This window comes from Euprymna scolopes, chromosome 32 (assembly GCF_053919585.1).
Source record: "Euprymna scolopes isolate OS-2025 chromosome 32, ASM5391958v1, whole genome shotgun sequence".
Classification (NCBI taxonomy): domain Eukaryota; kingdom Metazoa; phylum Mollusca; class Cephalopoda; order Sepiida; family Sepiolidae; genus Euprymna; species Euprymna scolopes.
Genome location: NC_136513.1, coordinates 99,105,348 through 99,120,429, shown reverse-complemented (window position 1 = coordinate 99,120,429; position 15,082 = coordinate 99,105,348). Strand labels below are relative to the sequence as shown.

The 15,082-nt window shown below is 35.1% G+C and overlaps 2 protein-coding genes across 20 annotated transcripts in view; one reads left to right on the top strand and one right to left on the bottom strand.

The window, feature by feature from the left end:
• LOC145256522 (uncharacterized) overlaps positions 1 to 15,082 on the bottom strand; it is a 104,461-nt gene that overhangs the window by 58,776 nt on the left and 30,603 nt on the right. For 3 of the 18 annotated variants that reach the window (XM_080115524.1, XM_080115525.1, XM_080115523.1), the window contains 2 exons: positions 3,037 to 3,110; positions 572 to 684 (listed from right to left, as the gene is read on the bottom strand). The exons of 5 other annotated variants lie outside the window; for them this stretch is intronic. In XM_080115524.1, coding sequence (XP_079971650.1) covers positions 572 to 635 — 64 coding nt within the window. In that variant the 5' untranslated portion in view covers positions 636 to 684; positions 3,037 to 3,110. Of the gene's footprint in view, positions 1 to 571; positions 685 to 3,036; positions 3,111 to 7,686; positions 7,956 to 15,082 lie in introns of those variants that run through there. 10 more of the 18 variants (XM_080115528.1, XM_080115526.1, XM_080115539.1 and 7 more) reach the window with 8 other exon arrangements.
• Positions 11,125 to 15,082, top strand: part of LOC145256527 (uncharacterized) — a 17,362-nt gene continuing 13,404 nt past the window's right edge. For both annotated transcript variants that reach the window (XM_080115553.1, XM_080115552.1), the window contains exon 1: positions 11,125 to 11,420. In XM_080115553.1, the coding sequence (XP_079971679.1) occupies positions 11,374 to 11,420 (47 nt within the window). In that variant the 5' untranslated portion in view covers positions 11,125 to 11,373. The remainder of the gene's footprint in view (positions 11,421 to 15,082) is intronic.

Genomic DNA, 15,082 nt, shown 5'->3' with positions numbered 1-15,082 from the left:
ATCTAGCGTAAGAACAGAAGTCCACTTCAAATTAAGACACTGTTAAACAATTTATAAACTCAACAGGAAATAAACAATACGCGATAATTGAGGGATTATATAATTAGAAAACAAATGGCGTGATTCCCAAAGCCGATAACCCAGATAAGACGTCGCCAACTGTAAGAATATGCCTTAATATTTCAATGGGTTTAAAAGATCACCTAATTACTTCAGAAATTATATTCATTCAATTAAACCGTAGTAGAATGTTTTCTTTTACAGTCTGTTTAATGTCGGTAAAGAATGTTCAAAATGGTCGACAATAAACACACGCATAACAGAATTTATAAACTCAATTGTTTTTTTATATAAGGTAGTGCCAAGTCTATTCCAGCAGATAATGAACTCAATATTGAAAAATATCCCATTTTTAAATGATTTTCTGATTAAAACAAAAACGGGACTCAACATAAAACCAATCTTCAACTAAAATAAGAATAAACACGGTAATTTGATTTGTTATTGTGTTATTTTTTTCAAAAGTTTAATTTTGTTTAAGTTTGAAATAAAGGTTGATTTTTATATTTACCAAAAAAGATGTATTCATCTCCATATGAGAACATTTGATTCTTAAATTCATAATTAATCCTCATCCAGATAAAAGATGTTTCCACTATGAATATGCAACGATTTTCTATTACCCTGAGAATATAAAGAAAAGCTTATTTCTAAGAGAATATTTTTTTTAAGCTGACGTACATTTACATTCAAACGTTTTTTCTGACGTTTGTACAGTCAATGAAGCAGGAAACGGGGAGGGAATTCACGTCTGGCGGTAAAAAACAATAATAGTAGAACACTTCCCGTATCTGTAGACCTCGACAGTGAAGAAGTATGAGTTTTAGAGTGACAGACTAGTAGCAGATGTACCAGCCCTTATGAGACAACACTACTTCATGCATTAAGCGAATAGTGGTTTCGACTTTAGCGGTTACTCAAGCAGTTTTTGCAACGGTTTCTCATAATTAGTAGTTGATTTTATAAAATTATTTTTATAAAGAATAGCTTTAAAACGCAAAAGCCCAGTATCCTGCATCAATTTTGCTCTAAGCAGAAACATTAATTTCGAGCGCTCCCTTGTCATATCACAGAACCTACTGTTTATTTAACATGACATGCGTTACGGCTTGTGAGGTGATAATAGCTTGAATTGAAATGTAAAATGAAAAAAAATCGAGGATCATTGTGCAATTGCGCCTTAAACATTCATTTCGGACGCTCGCTGTAAAATAAGAGAACCTACTATTAATATTATACGTTGGCCATTTCGGGTTGTGTGGTAATAATGCTTCTTGAATGAACTTGTGATGTTAGGCTATATTATGTGTTAAATTTCGCAAACCTCCTCTGTTCTTTCATCAGATTATTTCGATTATCCAAGACATCCCGGCACAGAGCGTCTCTACGAACATTATATAGCTTCAGATTAATAGATCTCGCTCCAGTGGGGTTATTTCGAGTTTATTCAGAAAATCTGATACTTTTCAAATATTGTTAGTTCTTTCATTAAGACAAGCGGGTGTATGCGCAGACACAAAAAACTTTTTTAAGCATTGCCATTTTGGACTGTATTACTGCGTGTTTGGTTAGTCACAATAACATTTTTAAAAAAATGGCATGCAAAAATGCTGAGGTTTGAGTTTGGTTGATAGTGCGGTACCAATTAAATTTGATGCATTTTATGGCAACGCCCTTTGTGTGGGATATTATTATTAAATGTACCAGAAAAATGTGGCTACAGTATCCGAAGATACACATGATGCATAAACAATCCAAATCAGATGAAAAAGCTTAATTATCAAAAAATGTAAAAGTGCTTCAACATAAGAAAATAAAACTAAAAAAAACAAAAAACAAAATAACTATATAATATATATATATATATATATATATATATTGTGTACAGAAAGTTGTTAGTTGAGACAGGTCATTGGTACCGTCGGTTTCAAGCCCGATAATAAGGCCCGTTTAAGGTATCCTTATCAAGCTCTCTTCAGCCAATATTCGTCTCGAATATTGACGAATATTGGCTGAAGAGAGCTTGATAAGGATACCTTAAACGGACCTTATTATCGGGCTTGAAACCGACGGTACCAATGACCTGTCTCAACTAACAACTTTCTGTACACAAAATATAAGTACGCTCTTAAAATTTGGATTTTCCTTTTAATTGAGCACTCTGCTGGAATTCTTTTTCCAAAAAAACTAATCATAATATATATATATATATATATATATATATATATATATATATATATATATATATACTCATCCACATACAGTAATGTTTCGCTGTTTCACAGCTCATCCGTGCGTCCAGACTAGCAACTTCCTCAAGGTAATTCTAGGTTTATATTTTCTGGATATATTTTATAAATTTAACGAAGTTTGTCCAAAAATGTTCAATCCCAAGAAAGAGGTAAATATATATCTTATTTATTTTTACATAAAAATTAATATATAGCTACACATCTATAAGTTATTTCAGTCAATTATTTATATATAAAAATTATATTGACTTATTTAAAGGATATTGCTTTTACACAGGTCTTTAATGGAAATTCAATAAAAGTTTACATAAGTCTTTTGCAATCATGTGGGATTAAACTAATAAAAAATGAACCAATTAAAAGTTAAAACATTTAGGCAAAATATAAACAAAACGGCCAAAGAAGAAAAGAAAAATGTAATTAGATAACAAACACCACTACAAAAAAACAGAAAATCATTAAACACAGAAGAAAAGAGAGCATTTTAAACAACGAGTAAAGCTTTAATCTTAAAGTGTATTTTACGTACAACAAAACATCTGCACATTTAACGTTTGATTACGATAATCATAAATGATCATAACGTATTATTAAACTATCGATATTTGTATCAGAAGGAGGAAAACACAAATAAACCCTGATCTTGCGACATCTTGGGATTTGTTTATTTTCACAATTCAGATAGATGGCTTTTCTTCACTTTACTATAAAAACACATACACACCTTGTATATAGTTCTAAGTCGCAGCCTGTGGGTAATAGTGTTCGTTACTGGCCTTTGAACGTTCGCCCTTATTACTGAAAAAGAAGTAATTTATAGTAATTTATATTATATACTAGCAAAAGTACCCGTCGCTGACTGGGTTCAAAAACAGCCTGCAGAAAATTGGCTCTGATTTATGAAAGTATTATAAGTTATAAAAAGGAAGGGTTCTAACGAGAAAGGTTACTTATACAGATGCAGCAGGCAGCGCAACTCATAGCTTCTCTGTATCTCACTCCCTATCGCAAATTGTTACTTTTCCAACCTGCTTCCCTGATCAGGAAGAACAACACGCATCACTATTAGATCTGTTTTTGACCACAATTCCTGATGATTGTGTAACGAAATCCGACAGCCCACTTGGGAACGCTGATCATGCGGTAATAATGGTTGAAATCGCCCTAAACTCTACACCCAAAACTGAAGAGCCAGTGCTCAAAACAACCAGATATTATAAAAAGGCTGACTGGGAAGCTATCAGAGATCTTACCAGAGACGCCCCATGGGGAAATATTTTTTCTCTTCCTGCTGAACAGTGTGCAACTGAGACCACTGAATGGTTCAAAACTGCAATCGAAGCGCATGTTCCCATGCGGAAATTCTATAGCAAGCCCCACTCTCCCTAATGGTTTACTTCGACTTGCGCAACTGCCATTGCTCAAAGGCAGCATGCATTCCGAAGGTTTAACAGACATAAGTCCAGTTCAAACAGACAAAAGTACATAGAAGCTAGAAGTAACGTTAAGAAAGAAATAGCGACAGCTAAGAGGGAATTTACGGAAACCACTAAAAAACGCATTAAAGCACAAAAATTAGGAACTCGTGACTTCTGGAAAATCTACAACAGTGTAGTAAATAATGGGCAATCAACGATTCCCCCACTTACCAACAATCACGAGGTTCTTTGCTCAGCAACCGAGAAGGCTAACATGCTTGCCAGTCGGTTTGCCTCCAACTCTACACTGGACCCTTTAAACCACCCCCTACCTGACTTTCCTATGCGGACAGACGCCAAGCTAGACGATCTGGAAATCACCCCTGCTCAGGTGCATGCTATCATAAAAAACCTTGACACTTCCAAAGCATGTGGACCCGACCTCATCCCAGCTGTGCTATTAAAAAAGTGCTCAGCCGAAGTAGCTCCAGTTCTCTCCAAACTCTACAACAAATGCCTTAATGAATCTTGCTTTCCGAGCTGCTGGAAAACTGCTTCTGTGGTACCAGTATTCAAGAATTCTGGCGAAAGAACTTACCCATTAAATTATCGCCCTATTAGCCTCCTCCCACTTTTTGCCAAAATATTTGAGACCTTAATTAACCATGCTCTAGTCCAGCACCTTACAGATGCTAAACTTCTGACCGACCATCAATATGGATTTAGACAAGCCCGTTCCACGGCAGACATCCTCACTGTAATCTCTGAACGCATATACCATTCACTGGACAAAGCGGGAGAGGGCAGAGCGGTAGCTCTAGATATATCTAAGGCTTTTGACAGGGTATGGCATGAGGGTCTCCTCAGGAAGATTAGATCTTACGGTATCACTGGTAGAATACTTAACATAATTAAATCCTTCTTAGATAAGAGAAAAATCCAGGTTATCCTCGACGGTCGTACGTCTAAACAATATAATATAAATGCCGGAGTGCCCCAGGGATCTATCCTTGGTCCTCTGCTGTTCCTGATATTCATAAATGACCTCCCCGATAAAATTGCCTCTGAGAATGGTATATATGCTGATGACACCACACTCTATAGCAGGCACGACAGGAAAACAAATGAACATATATCTAAAGTAATGGCAGAAACACTGGAGGATGACCTCAAATCAGTAGTGGAATGGGGACAAAAATGGATGGTAACGTTCAATGCCACCAAGACAAAACTGGTTTCATTCAATAATTACAGGAAACCTTCTCTACCACCTATAGCAATGGCCAACAACTCTTTAGCTGAGAGTACGTCTTTCAAGCTCCTTGGCCTAACGTTCACAGGAAACATGAGCTGGAACAATTACATCGAGGGCATTGCCAGGGCCGCTGCGAGGAAGGTGGGCTCTCTCTACCGTGCTAGAAAACTTCTAACACCCGAAAGTATCCTGTACCTCTATAAGGCCACTATTCGCCCATGTATGGAGTATTGCTGTCATATTTGGGCCGGTGCATCGGCTACTAGTCTCTCTCTCCTTGACAGGGTTCAAAAGAGAGTCGCAAATCTGATAGGCCCTAAACTGGCATCAAAACTTCAGCCTCTGTCCCATCGTCGAAACGCTGCATCCCTCTGCCTGTTCTACAAGTATTATAATGGTGAATGCTCTGAAGAACTGCAAGCACTTGTGCCCCCACGACGTGAACACCCTCGACAGACCCGACAAGCTGCAAAATCCCACCCCCACACTGTAGAGATCCCTAGATGTAAAAGATCGTTCTACTCCAGTAGTTTCTTCCCCAGAACTGCTAGACTTTGGAATTCCATTCCAGGTCACTGCTTCCCCAACTGTACTGACATGCATAAGTTCAAGTGCAACGTGAACCAACATCTCGCTGCCCTAATCCCTACATAGTGCCCCAGTAGATGTTTCCCCTGATAGTAGCCCCCTACACCAAAGTGGCAATGTGCCTTGTTTGGGGTGAAAATATAATAATAAAAAAAAAAAAAAAAAAAAAAAAGGTTCGCAAAATATGATGAAAGTAAAAATAAAATAGATACACCCCATAATTTATCATACCATACCTGTTTCACTGAAACACTTATCACAATATTCTGTGGATCTATATTAAAAAAACCCTTGTTACACTTTGTGACATATTTCCATTCTATGGAGGTTAGGCGCGATCGAACACCCCATAATTTTATTATACTATATTTCTCCAAACTGAAACATAATTATCAAAGTATACTTACGCAGATAAATATGAAGCGTCTTCATTAAAGTTTGTGCCTATTTCTATTCTATGGAGGCCAGGCGCGAACGCAGACAGCCCCCCCCCAATTTTATTATACCATCCTTACTTAAGTTAAAACACTTGTAAACGTTTTTTTTTTATTTTTAATTTTTTTATTTCCATATTTGTGGACAAGGCGAGCACGCAGACACCACAATTTTAATAAATCATCATTATGCCAGATCAAACATACCCATTCTTGTGTCTCGATACATCTTCTATCATTATCTGGCTCCCAGGTTCACTCTGACCCGGAGTGGTAATACCTGTTAGGGTCCCAACTATGAGTTAAAAAGAAACCGACTCGAAAACAACAAATATATTCTATTAAAAAAATATTTCTTCAGAATCGTTGGGTTTGGCATTAAATAGCCCGAAAAGGGTTGATATGCCGTAAAACAAAATACCCAACCACCCCACCTATATTTTAACTTAATTTGAAGAGCTTTAAAGATGGGAGTAGCAGTACTAAAAGGAACCACCTTATATCATACGAAAAAATGTTGTCTACATAGTAACCACTATTCCCAATTTTACTTTTGCCAGCGATGAACAAACGCGTGCAATCTGAAAAAAAAGGAACGTGTAACGTTACTGACATCAACTGCATTGGTCTATTTAATGTTCAACAGATGCAACAATATCAATAGCTGCAAATAGAACATCAATTAAAGATTATGAATGCATAAGTTTAAATATCATGGCAATACAATTATCATTCCTCCTACATCCATTTGGCTTCAATAAAATAATAGGTGACATTTGGCCAAACAACTCTGGTTTTCTGATTGAAAGTAAACTCCAAAGAGTACCTGGATATGTTGAAAAGTGTGGACATCTCCTTGTGTAATCAGGTGGTAATGGGTAAACCTTGGGTGTGGCCGCAGGACTCGGCGCTGGCCCACAAGTCAAATATACCCAGGTTATGCTTTGGAAAGAATGCTACAGTTTGTGCCCTTCGGTGAATGGTGACGTTACAATTTTTTTTGCAATGATTAATTTGATGAGTGATTTCTTTGTGATGCACATCTATAGCAGGGATTGTTTTCTTATTCTTTGTACAATATCAATATCCTCTAATGACATATACACTCTACATTCGCTTAATATACAGACATTCTTTATTTGGCCAAACAACTCTGGTTTTCTGACTATCTTTATTCCTCCTTCACCTCTCATCACCCCTCACAGATCTTCTGCCTTCCTTTAATCTCTGATGCAGCTCAAGACCTCATGCTCGATTCAGGCAAGATGGTCCAAAAGCAGTGAAGCATTCCATACGAGCTTGAGTGATTTTCTTTAATTTTAAAACAGAATTTTATTGCGTATCGTTCTTCTAAAGTGTCCCCACGTCCAGATTACGTCTTTGAAATTCGCCAGCTGTGGCACTCAGGTTTTAGTAGAGTGTATTCCAATTCCTGCTGTAGCTGTTTTAATGGAAATCATAAGATGTATCGAAAGAAAATACTTAATTTTCAGAAGTTTACAACAATTTTAAATGAATGTACAAAAAGCGTTTGAATTTTTTTTAAGCATTTTGTATATGATGAAATGTGAGAGACTAGGAAACTAATATTCAATTAAATGTAAAGTCCGATAGAAGGCAAGCAAACATCGCCGCTGAAAGACTACGTGATATGCATGCTTGGAGTTTTGTTTACTTACCAAGATCGCTCATGCAGTATTGTGTTTGTAGGTGTTCATTTTTAGTCTTCACATAAAACTCTCATTAAAAGAATTTCAAACATTGGGTATCGCCAAATGACTTTACTGAACATATTTTGTCACTTTATATTTGCAAAAATCTATTAAACGTACAACTTTTAAGAAAAACATATTCATAGGCCACTCGAAACAAAGCGAATTCTGTTCCGTTTTTTCCTTGATGTGTTCCGTCTACAAAACCAATGTGTTTCTCATGTGAGTTGAAATTAAATTAATTACAACGTCCCTTATCCGTCAGATGAAGTTAAAATAAGAAAGAGCCGATTGTTATATTAATATTAATATGAATAAGACGTGAGTAAATTTATTAATATCAACAATTATTGACATTAATTAGTTCCACGACATTTTTATCAGGATAGAATGTTAAAATAATGATCAAAGTCTCAACTTTAAGCGTATCACAATCGGTATCGGAATCGGTAACGGAATCCAAAATATATTGTCCTAATTTTCCGATGCCCAAAACAATTTTTTTTAATTATAATTTTTTTTTTATAAAAAATAATTTCAATGCTGGTATGTGTTTTTAAATTATATTTCCTTTAGTTTAGTAAGAAAATATCCTATTCCATCCAGCATCTTAATTTTTAAAAAATTAACATCAGTATTAAGGAATATGTTTTATATACGAAAACTCTTTAAAATTTACGGTTTAACTAAAAAAACAACAATATGTAACCACTAAATGTATTTATTTTATTAATTCTTTCAGTTATAAATATAAGTCCACACTTCTGTTATATCTTATCTGAAAATTCTATAAAATCAATTTTTCATACTTATTTGTACCTCACTTATAGCTCATTTCTCCCTTAGAAAAATCCTACCCAAGCATAAAATCTAAGATGTAATTAGTTTTCTTCATTGCACGAATCGATCAATTAAACATCATTAAGTTTTATTATTATTATTACCTGAGCATTATATCATTACATTATACTTTCTTATCTTCTATATCAATAAAACAGTACATATATGTGTGTATACATGGAAACTCTTAAACTGGTCACATAACACTGACATTTTCAGGAAATAATATTCATTAACCTAGAGTAGTTTATAACGAATAATATGTTTGTTTTCATGCATGATAACGCGTACAGACATCGGCAAATGTACATGTAAAATATACATTAACACCGGGCAGACATTTGGATTGTTTTTGTACTACACTAAATAGATAGATAAGTATTCATACAAAATTCGTCCACTGGTCGAAAATAAACAATTTCCCAATTTTTCAATAATTTGAAAAACTAAAGAAGAACGTTGCCGAATCGTCTGTAAAAGTTATTGATGATGGATTCTCATTTACTCTTGAAACCGATACCTCAGAAAAGGCTATCGGAGCCACCTTCCTATAGGCTGAGAAGCATGTAGCGTTCTTTTCTCGATCGCTAAACCCATCTGAAATACGAATTCATATAGATGAGAAAGAGGCTTTTGCCATAGTCGAGCACGTCCGAAAATGGAGGGGGTTTCCTTGCTGGGAAGCACTTAACTATTGTAACAGATCAGCAAGCCGTATATTTTATGTTTAAACCTGTTAACCAAGGAAAAATTAAAAATGATAAAATTATACGGTGGAAAATGGAACTTCTCCCGTTGTTATACGACATAAAACACAGTCCCGGAAGTGAAAACATTGTTGCCAATGCATTATCGCGAGTATGTGGTGCTGCTGCTTCTTCTCCAGAGCTACTAAAGTCACTGCACAATTCATTAATACATCTTGGAGTACAGTGCTTTTGACATTTTGTAAGATCGGGAAATATGCCATATTCGATTGATGAAGTCCGGCGTGTGACATCTGAATGTACGACTTGTACCAAAATAAAACCTCAAATCTTCGATTCTACTAATAATACACTGATCCGTTCTACATCTCCCTTTCAGCGCCTCTCCATAGACTACAACAGACCTGCCCCGGTATCTACGACGGGATATCGTTACATATTTTCTGTCGTCGATGAATACAGTCGGTTTCCTTTTGCTTTCGCTTGTCGCGATTGTTCTTCGCAAACTGCAATAGAGTGCCTGACAAATATTTTCTCCATATTCGGACTCCCCTCATTTATCCATTCCGGTTGAGGAACTTCGTTTATGTCGGAAGAAAAAAAAATTATTGCGACTTGGAATTGCAGCAACACTACTGCATACGACCCAAAGAGGCAACAGTCAATGCGAACACTACAACGGCATTATTTGGAACAACTTCTTATTAGCTCTGGAATCTAGACGATTACCACTAAGCGATTGGCAGGATGTCCTATAGGATGTTTCAAATGCTATTCGCTCCCTACTGTGCATTACTACAAATGCAACTCCTCAAGAACGCATGTGCAACTTGGAAAGGCGCGCTTCTACTGGTACCGCTTTACCTGTTTAGCTCTGTGAGCCTGAGGAGTTATTATTAAAACGGTTTGGTAACCGGAGCAAATATGACCCGATTGTCGATGTAGTGGAACTCCTCGAAACTAAGCCTACACATGCAAGAATAAGACATAATGTTTGATGGCCGGTAAGATTCAGTAGCGTTGAGACATCTAGCTCGCTTTACACGCTCTGATAGTACTAAAAATCCTGCTAAAGTGTTCAACCCGACATTACAAATACAGGCCCCACCCAGTTGACCGAAACATGTCCTGATAGTACTACACCTAATACAGAAGATGAATTTTACTATAATAGTCAGAACCCTGAGAAACAACCTTCCTAGAGGACAACCGGTCCTTCAAATAGCGAACTATCTTCACACCGATCTAACAGAATGGTCATTAAAATTTTTTTTAAGCAACTACTAAGTACAGAAAACCGAAACCGGTGTTCGTTCGTAACTGTCCCTTGTGAACGATCAAGCAACGGTGTAAATGAGTGGCGGGGAAGGAGGAATTTATTAAAGAGAAAAGATTTCACTACTTGCATTTATCTTAATCGATTTGGGCAGTGGACTCTCAACAGAAAAAATATAGGAATTTACGATTAACGAGGAAGTGGAGAGGTAATATGCCTATAGCACACCTCAGATATTGTGCTGAAGTTTGTGCATAATACATTTGCATGAAATGTCTTTATTTTTAATCCTATTAGGGTCAAAAAAGGAAGGGGAGGAATGAGTTAATTTTATATATATAGGAATTATCGAAAAGCAACTATCAACTTTAAATGTTAGTTTATATTCATGATACGCTGATATTAAAATTATCTTCCGTAGTCATAATAATTTATCAAAATTCAAATGTCAAGCCAGAATCGTGATATTGATAAATAAATAAAAAAATCCTAAATAGAATAATTTAATATTCTCCTAAGATTGATCGTTTCATCCTAACCTCCATGTTCGCAAATATCCACGTATTAAGAATAATTTATTACTTTCTATTGCACACGGCAATTTAAACGAAACAAAGGATTGAATATTTTCAAATTAGAAACAGAGGAGAACTTGTTGAGTTTAGTTTCTGCTTTTCGAGAAAATATTTATTATTTTCTCAGTTATTAAAGTTTTAATCACTCGTCTATAATAAAAGAAATATACATATATATTAGCGACACAATGTTTACTGACATATTTTGGTCATCTATGTTTATTCTAACATCCTTAATTGGAATTTCGTTTTCACAATGTCAGTATCTACATCCTCAGCATTATTTTTGTTCAAAGGACATCGGTAAGAAATACAACACTTTCTTCATTTTTCACGTTATATGATAAGTTATTTCTGATGTTTGTCCTTGAACTGCGCACATTTTCATTTCTTTTTCAATTAGAATCTTTCAATCATTCTCTCAGTTAAGATCAAAACCGAAAATAATGTCTTATTCTGTTATGCAGTGAATCGATACAAAATAGCTTTAACTCACTCCCATCTAAAATGCCTCTGCTTTCTTTGTTTTCGTTCATTTGCCGATGCTTGCAAAAAAATGTGCCTTTTATATAATCTGACCAAACTGATTGGTTAACCGAATGTATATTTAGGTACGCATTTTCACTAATTATTCTAACAGAAATAAATCTGTCTGGTATAAAATTTCTCGCCAATATTGCACAAGAGAAAAGTATTTCCATTGCTTTAAACTAATATTATGCTCTGGAACTAAACCCGCTTTCAGGTTTGTCAGTGAACACGACAAAATGTTATACAAATTGCGAGAAAGTAATATGCCCTGTCTCTAAAGTATAAAGTAGCTAATTAGAGGCTTTTTCTCCACCGACATTTTTGAGACTTAATTAACATATGCGCAACTTTGAATCGGTCTTAAGATGTATTTCGCAGCATTTGACAAAGATTGCTTAAAAGAGAAAATGCTTCTCTATTCCTTGAAAAACTTATTCAGTCTTATAATATTTAAAAAATATTAAGATCAGTTTTCTCATGCATCATAGTTTACGGATTATGACACGACAAAGGTACAATAAGATTCAAACAATCTGAGTTAGTAAAAAACATAGTGGGTTTAGTCCGCGAGAAAAATACATAAAACGTTTATTTTGACAAACCTTTACAAGATATGTTCTAAAAATAAACCCTCGATTAAGAATAAAAAAGCAATCCGTTTTTCTTTACTCATTTTCTTGAAATAAAATAAATTATTTTGCAGCCACTTCGGCATTTCTATACACAAAAATCGCAGTGCTTTTTTGAAAGCAAGTGAATCCTGGAAGGGTGGAACGATAAATTTGTTGCCCTAAAAAACAACACTACAAATTTATTTTAAAACTTTTAGTAAAAACATCCATTAAGGAAACTTGATTAATAGTATATCTGGTATTTGTTTTATGTAGCAGCCTTCACCATCTTTCACCGCCTCTATACGGGTTCGGCATTAGGAGGGTGCCTTTTCAAAAGGAACAGGAGGGAGCTCAGCAAATACCTGGAGGATGGTAGTGATGAGGCAAGCTTTGGTGTTTTGGGGAATCGTGTTGATGATGTGGCCGACGGATTACAAAACGAAGTAGTCTAGCGGTGCAGAGCTGGGTAGAAGGATATAGAGGCAGAGAAGAGTACAAAGTCGTAAAATTCTTTCTGAAGCCACTTCGGTCTCTTTAGACTTGTCGAATGGCACTGAGTCTTGCTGCTACAACCAAGCGTCGTCCAGCGTCTATCTGAGTGTCAAAGAGAATAACAACACTCTTCAGTACATCCAGGTACACCTTGCTGTTGAATTTCAATCCGACTTCGCAGATGTAGGGGGGCATGATGTGGCCCTCACTTGAAACCATACCAAAAACTATTACTATAGCCGGAAACTTTCTTTTTATGCGCTGGAAACATCCCTTTATGGATTATGAAATTGGTTGAATGACCCTGCTGTCGTAACTTTGATTTGTAAAGAGCATGAGTAGTATAGCGGCGCTTGTTGACAATTGTGTCACTCTAAGACATGATAGAAGGTTCCTATCTCTCTTAGGATTTGTGCATAACTGACTAACAAAAAAATGAAAAGCGGATTTCCTTAAACGGAAATAAATTATGTCGTATTTTCTAGAGCGAAAATTTTATCGTTCCGTATTGTAAATTACTGTGAAGCCACTTCGTCAAATAAACTATAATTTCGCTAATTTTCTAGTGAGATAAACTTAGACTAAAAGGAATTCCATTTCCTTTTATTATTTCATTAATTTAAAATTTCAGTATGAATCATATCATATCCTAATCTATTGTGATTTAGTTATAATATTAAACGCTCAAAGTCAAGAGGTTATTTTTATTTCTAGAAAAAACCTTTATCTAAAATATAAACTGATTTTTTTTTTCAGATTGACAAAAATTAGTGCTAATATCAGATTAGTAATAACATTAGAATTATATTTGCATTAGCTTATTTTTGTCACATTAATTTTATTCACAAGGTCTGCCGCTTTATATACAGAGCGTTTTTATATTCCCGACAATGTCTGAGCTCCAATCCCTACCCTCTTCGCCAATCTTTCACAAAAAGCACCCGTCTAGCTGAAACCACTGTCAGTAATAATTTTCCTCACTCTTTATCTGTGCCTAAATCAAAAGGTAGATTCCGTGAACAAAGTTTCTTTCTTAAAAATGCACGCCTGTGGAACACTCTTTCGTTTGCCTGTTTCCAACCTGACTACAACTTGGATGTCATCAAGTTCAACATAAACAAATTACTGTGGAAACGTCCCCTTTAGCAAGCCACTTAATCAGATCTCCATTACTGGCGAACACTACGATATTATTTCATTGATTACAGTACACACAATAACCCTTATCCCCGAGTGGCCTCCGGGACTGGATAAGTGATGATTACTTTGTAAAAAATGTACGAAACTTACTACTAAATAGACAATATGAAAGATCTATGACACGAAGTTCATGCAGACCATATATTCAATTAAAAAAAAAACTGTTTCTTTTATTATATTCACCATTTGTAAAGGTCCAACAACAGAGTGATGCTTGTTTATGAGAGGAAAAGTTTGGCAGGAGCCAATTATTTGAGGATATGGTGTAGAGACACATAGTTGAGGCCGTAGGAATGCATGTTTGTTTACAACCAAGAACTGCATCGATACTCATATATATATATATATATATATATATATGCGTGTGTATATATATATATATATATATATATATATATATATATATATATATATATATATATATATAAGGAAGGCACCAACAATTGGTATGAATTTTTTAATATTATTTTATTATTCCGTGTTTTGATTTTTCATATAAAAAGGTATCATATTTAGATCATTGTAAAAATGTTTTTAAATCATTGAAATAGTTTTTGACGCGTTTCAGACGTTTTGTGTAGCGTCCTCTTCAGAAATTATTTGAAGTGTAAAATAATTAAAATATATTTAAAATGTCTTCGGAATGTATAAAAGCATTTTCGCAGTCTATTTTCGTTACATGTTTCCCGAGCTGATGAAATGTCTGTAAATAATTCCAAATATCTTCATGGGTGTGTTCCACTCCTACCCTTCTTATTGGGGTCATTTTTCCCTCGTTGAAATCTCTCAACCGATTATATATATATATATATATATATATATATATATATATATATATATATATATATATATATATATAAAGAGACAGAAAGACAGAAAAATAAATAGATAGATAGATATAGAGAGGGAGAGAGAGAAAGAGAGAGAGAGGGGAAAGAGCGAGGGGAAAAGATATATAATGAGTTATAAAAAAATTCCAACTAAGCTTATAACCTTTAAAAATATCTGTTAGTTTTTAGGGGTTAGAAATATTTCTCGTGAATGAAAATTGTTTAATCAAACCCTATAATGGAGATGAGGACCTTCTGTGAAAAACAAATGCCAATAATGGTAATGATGCTGATGCTG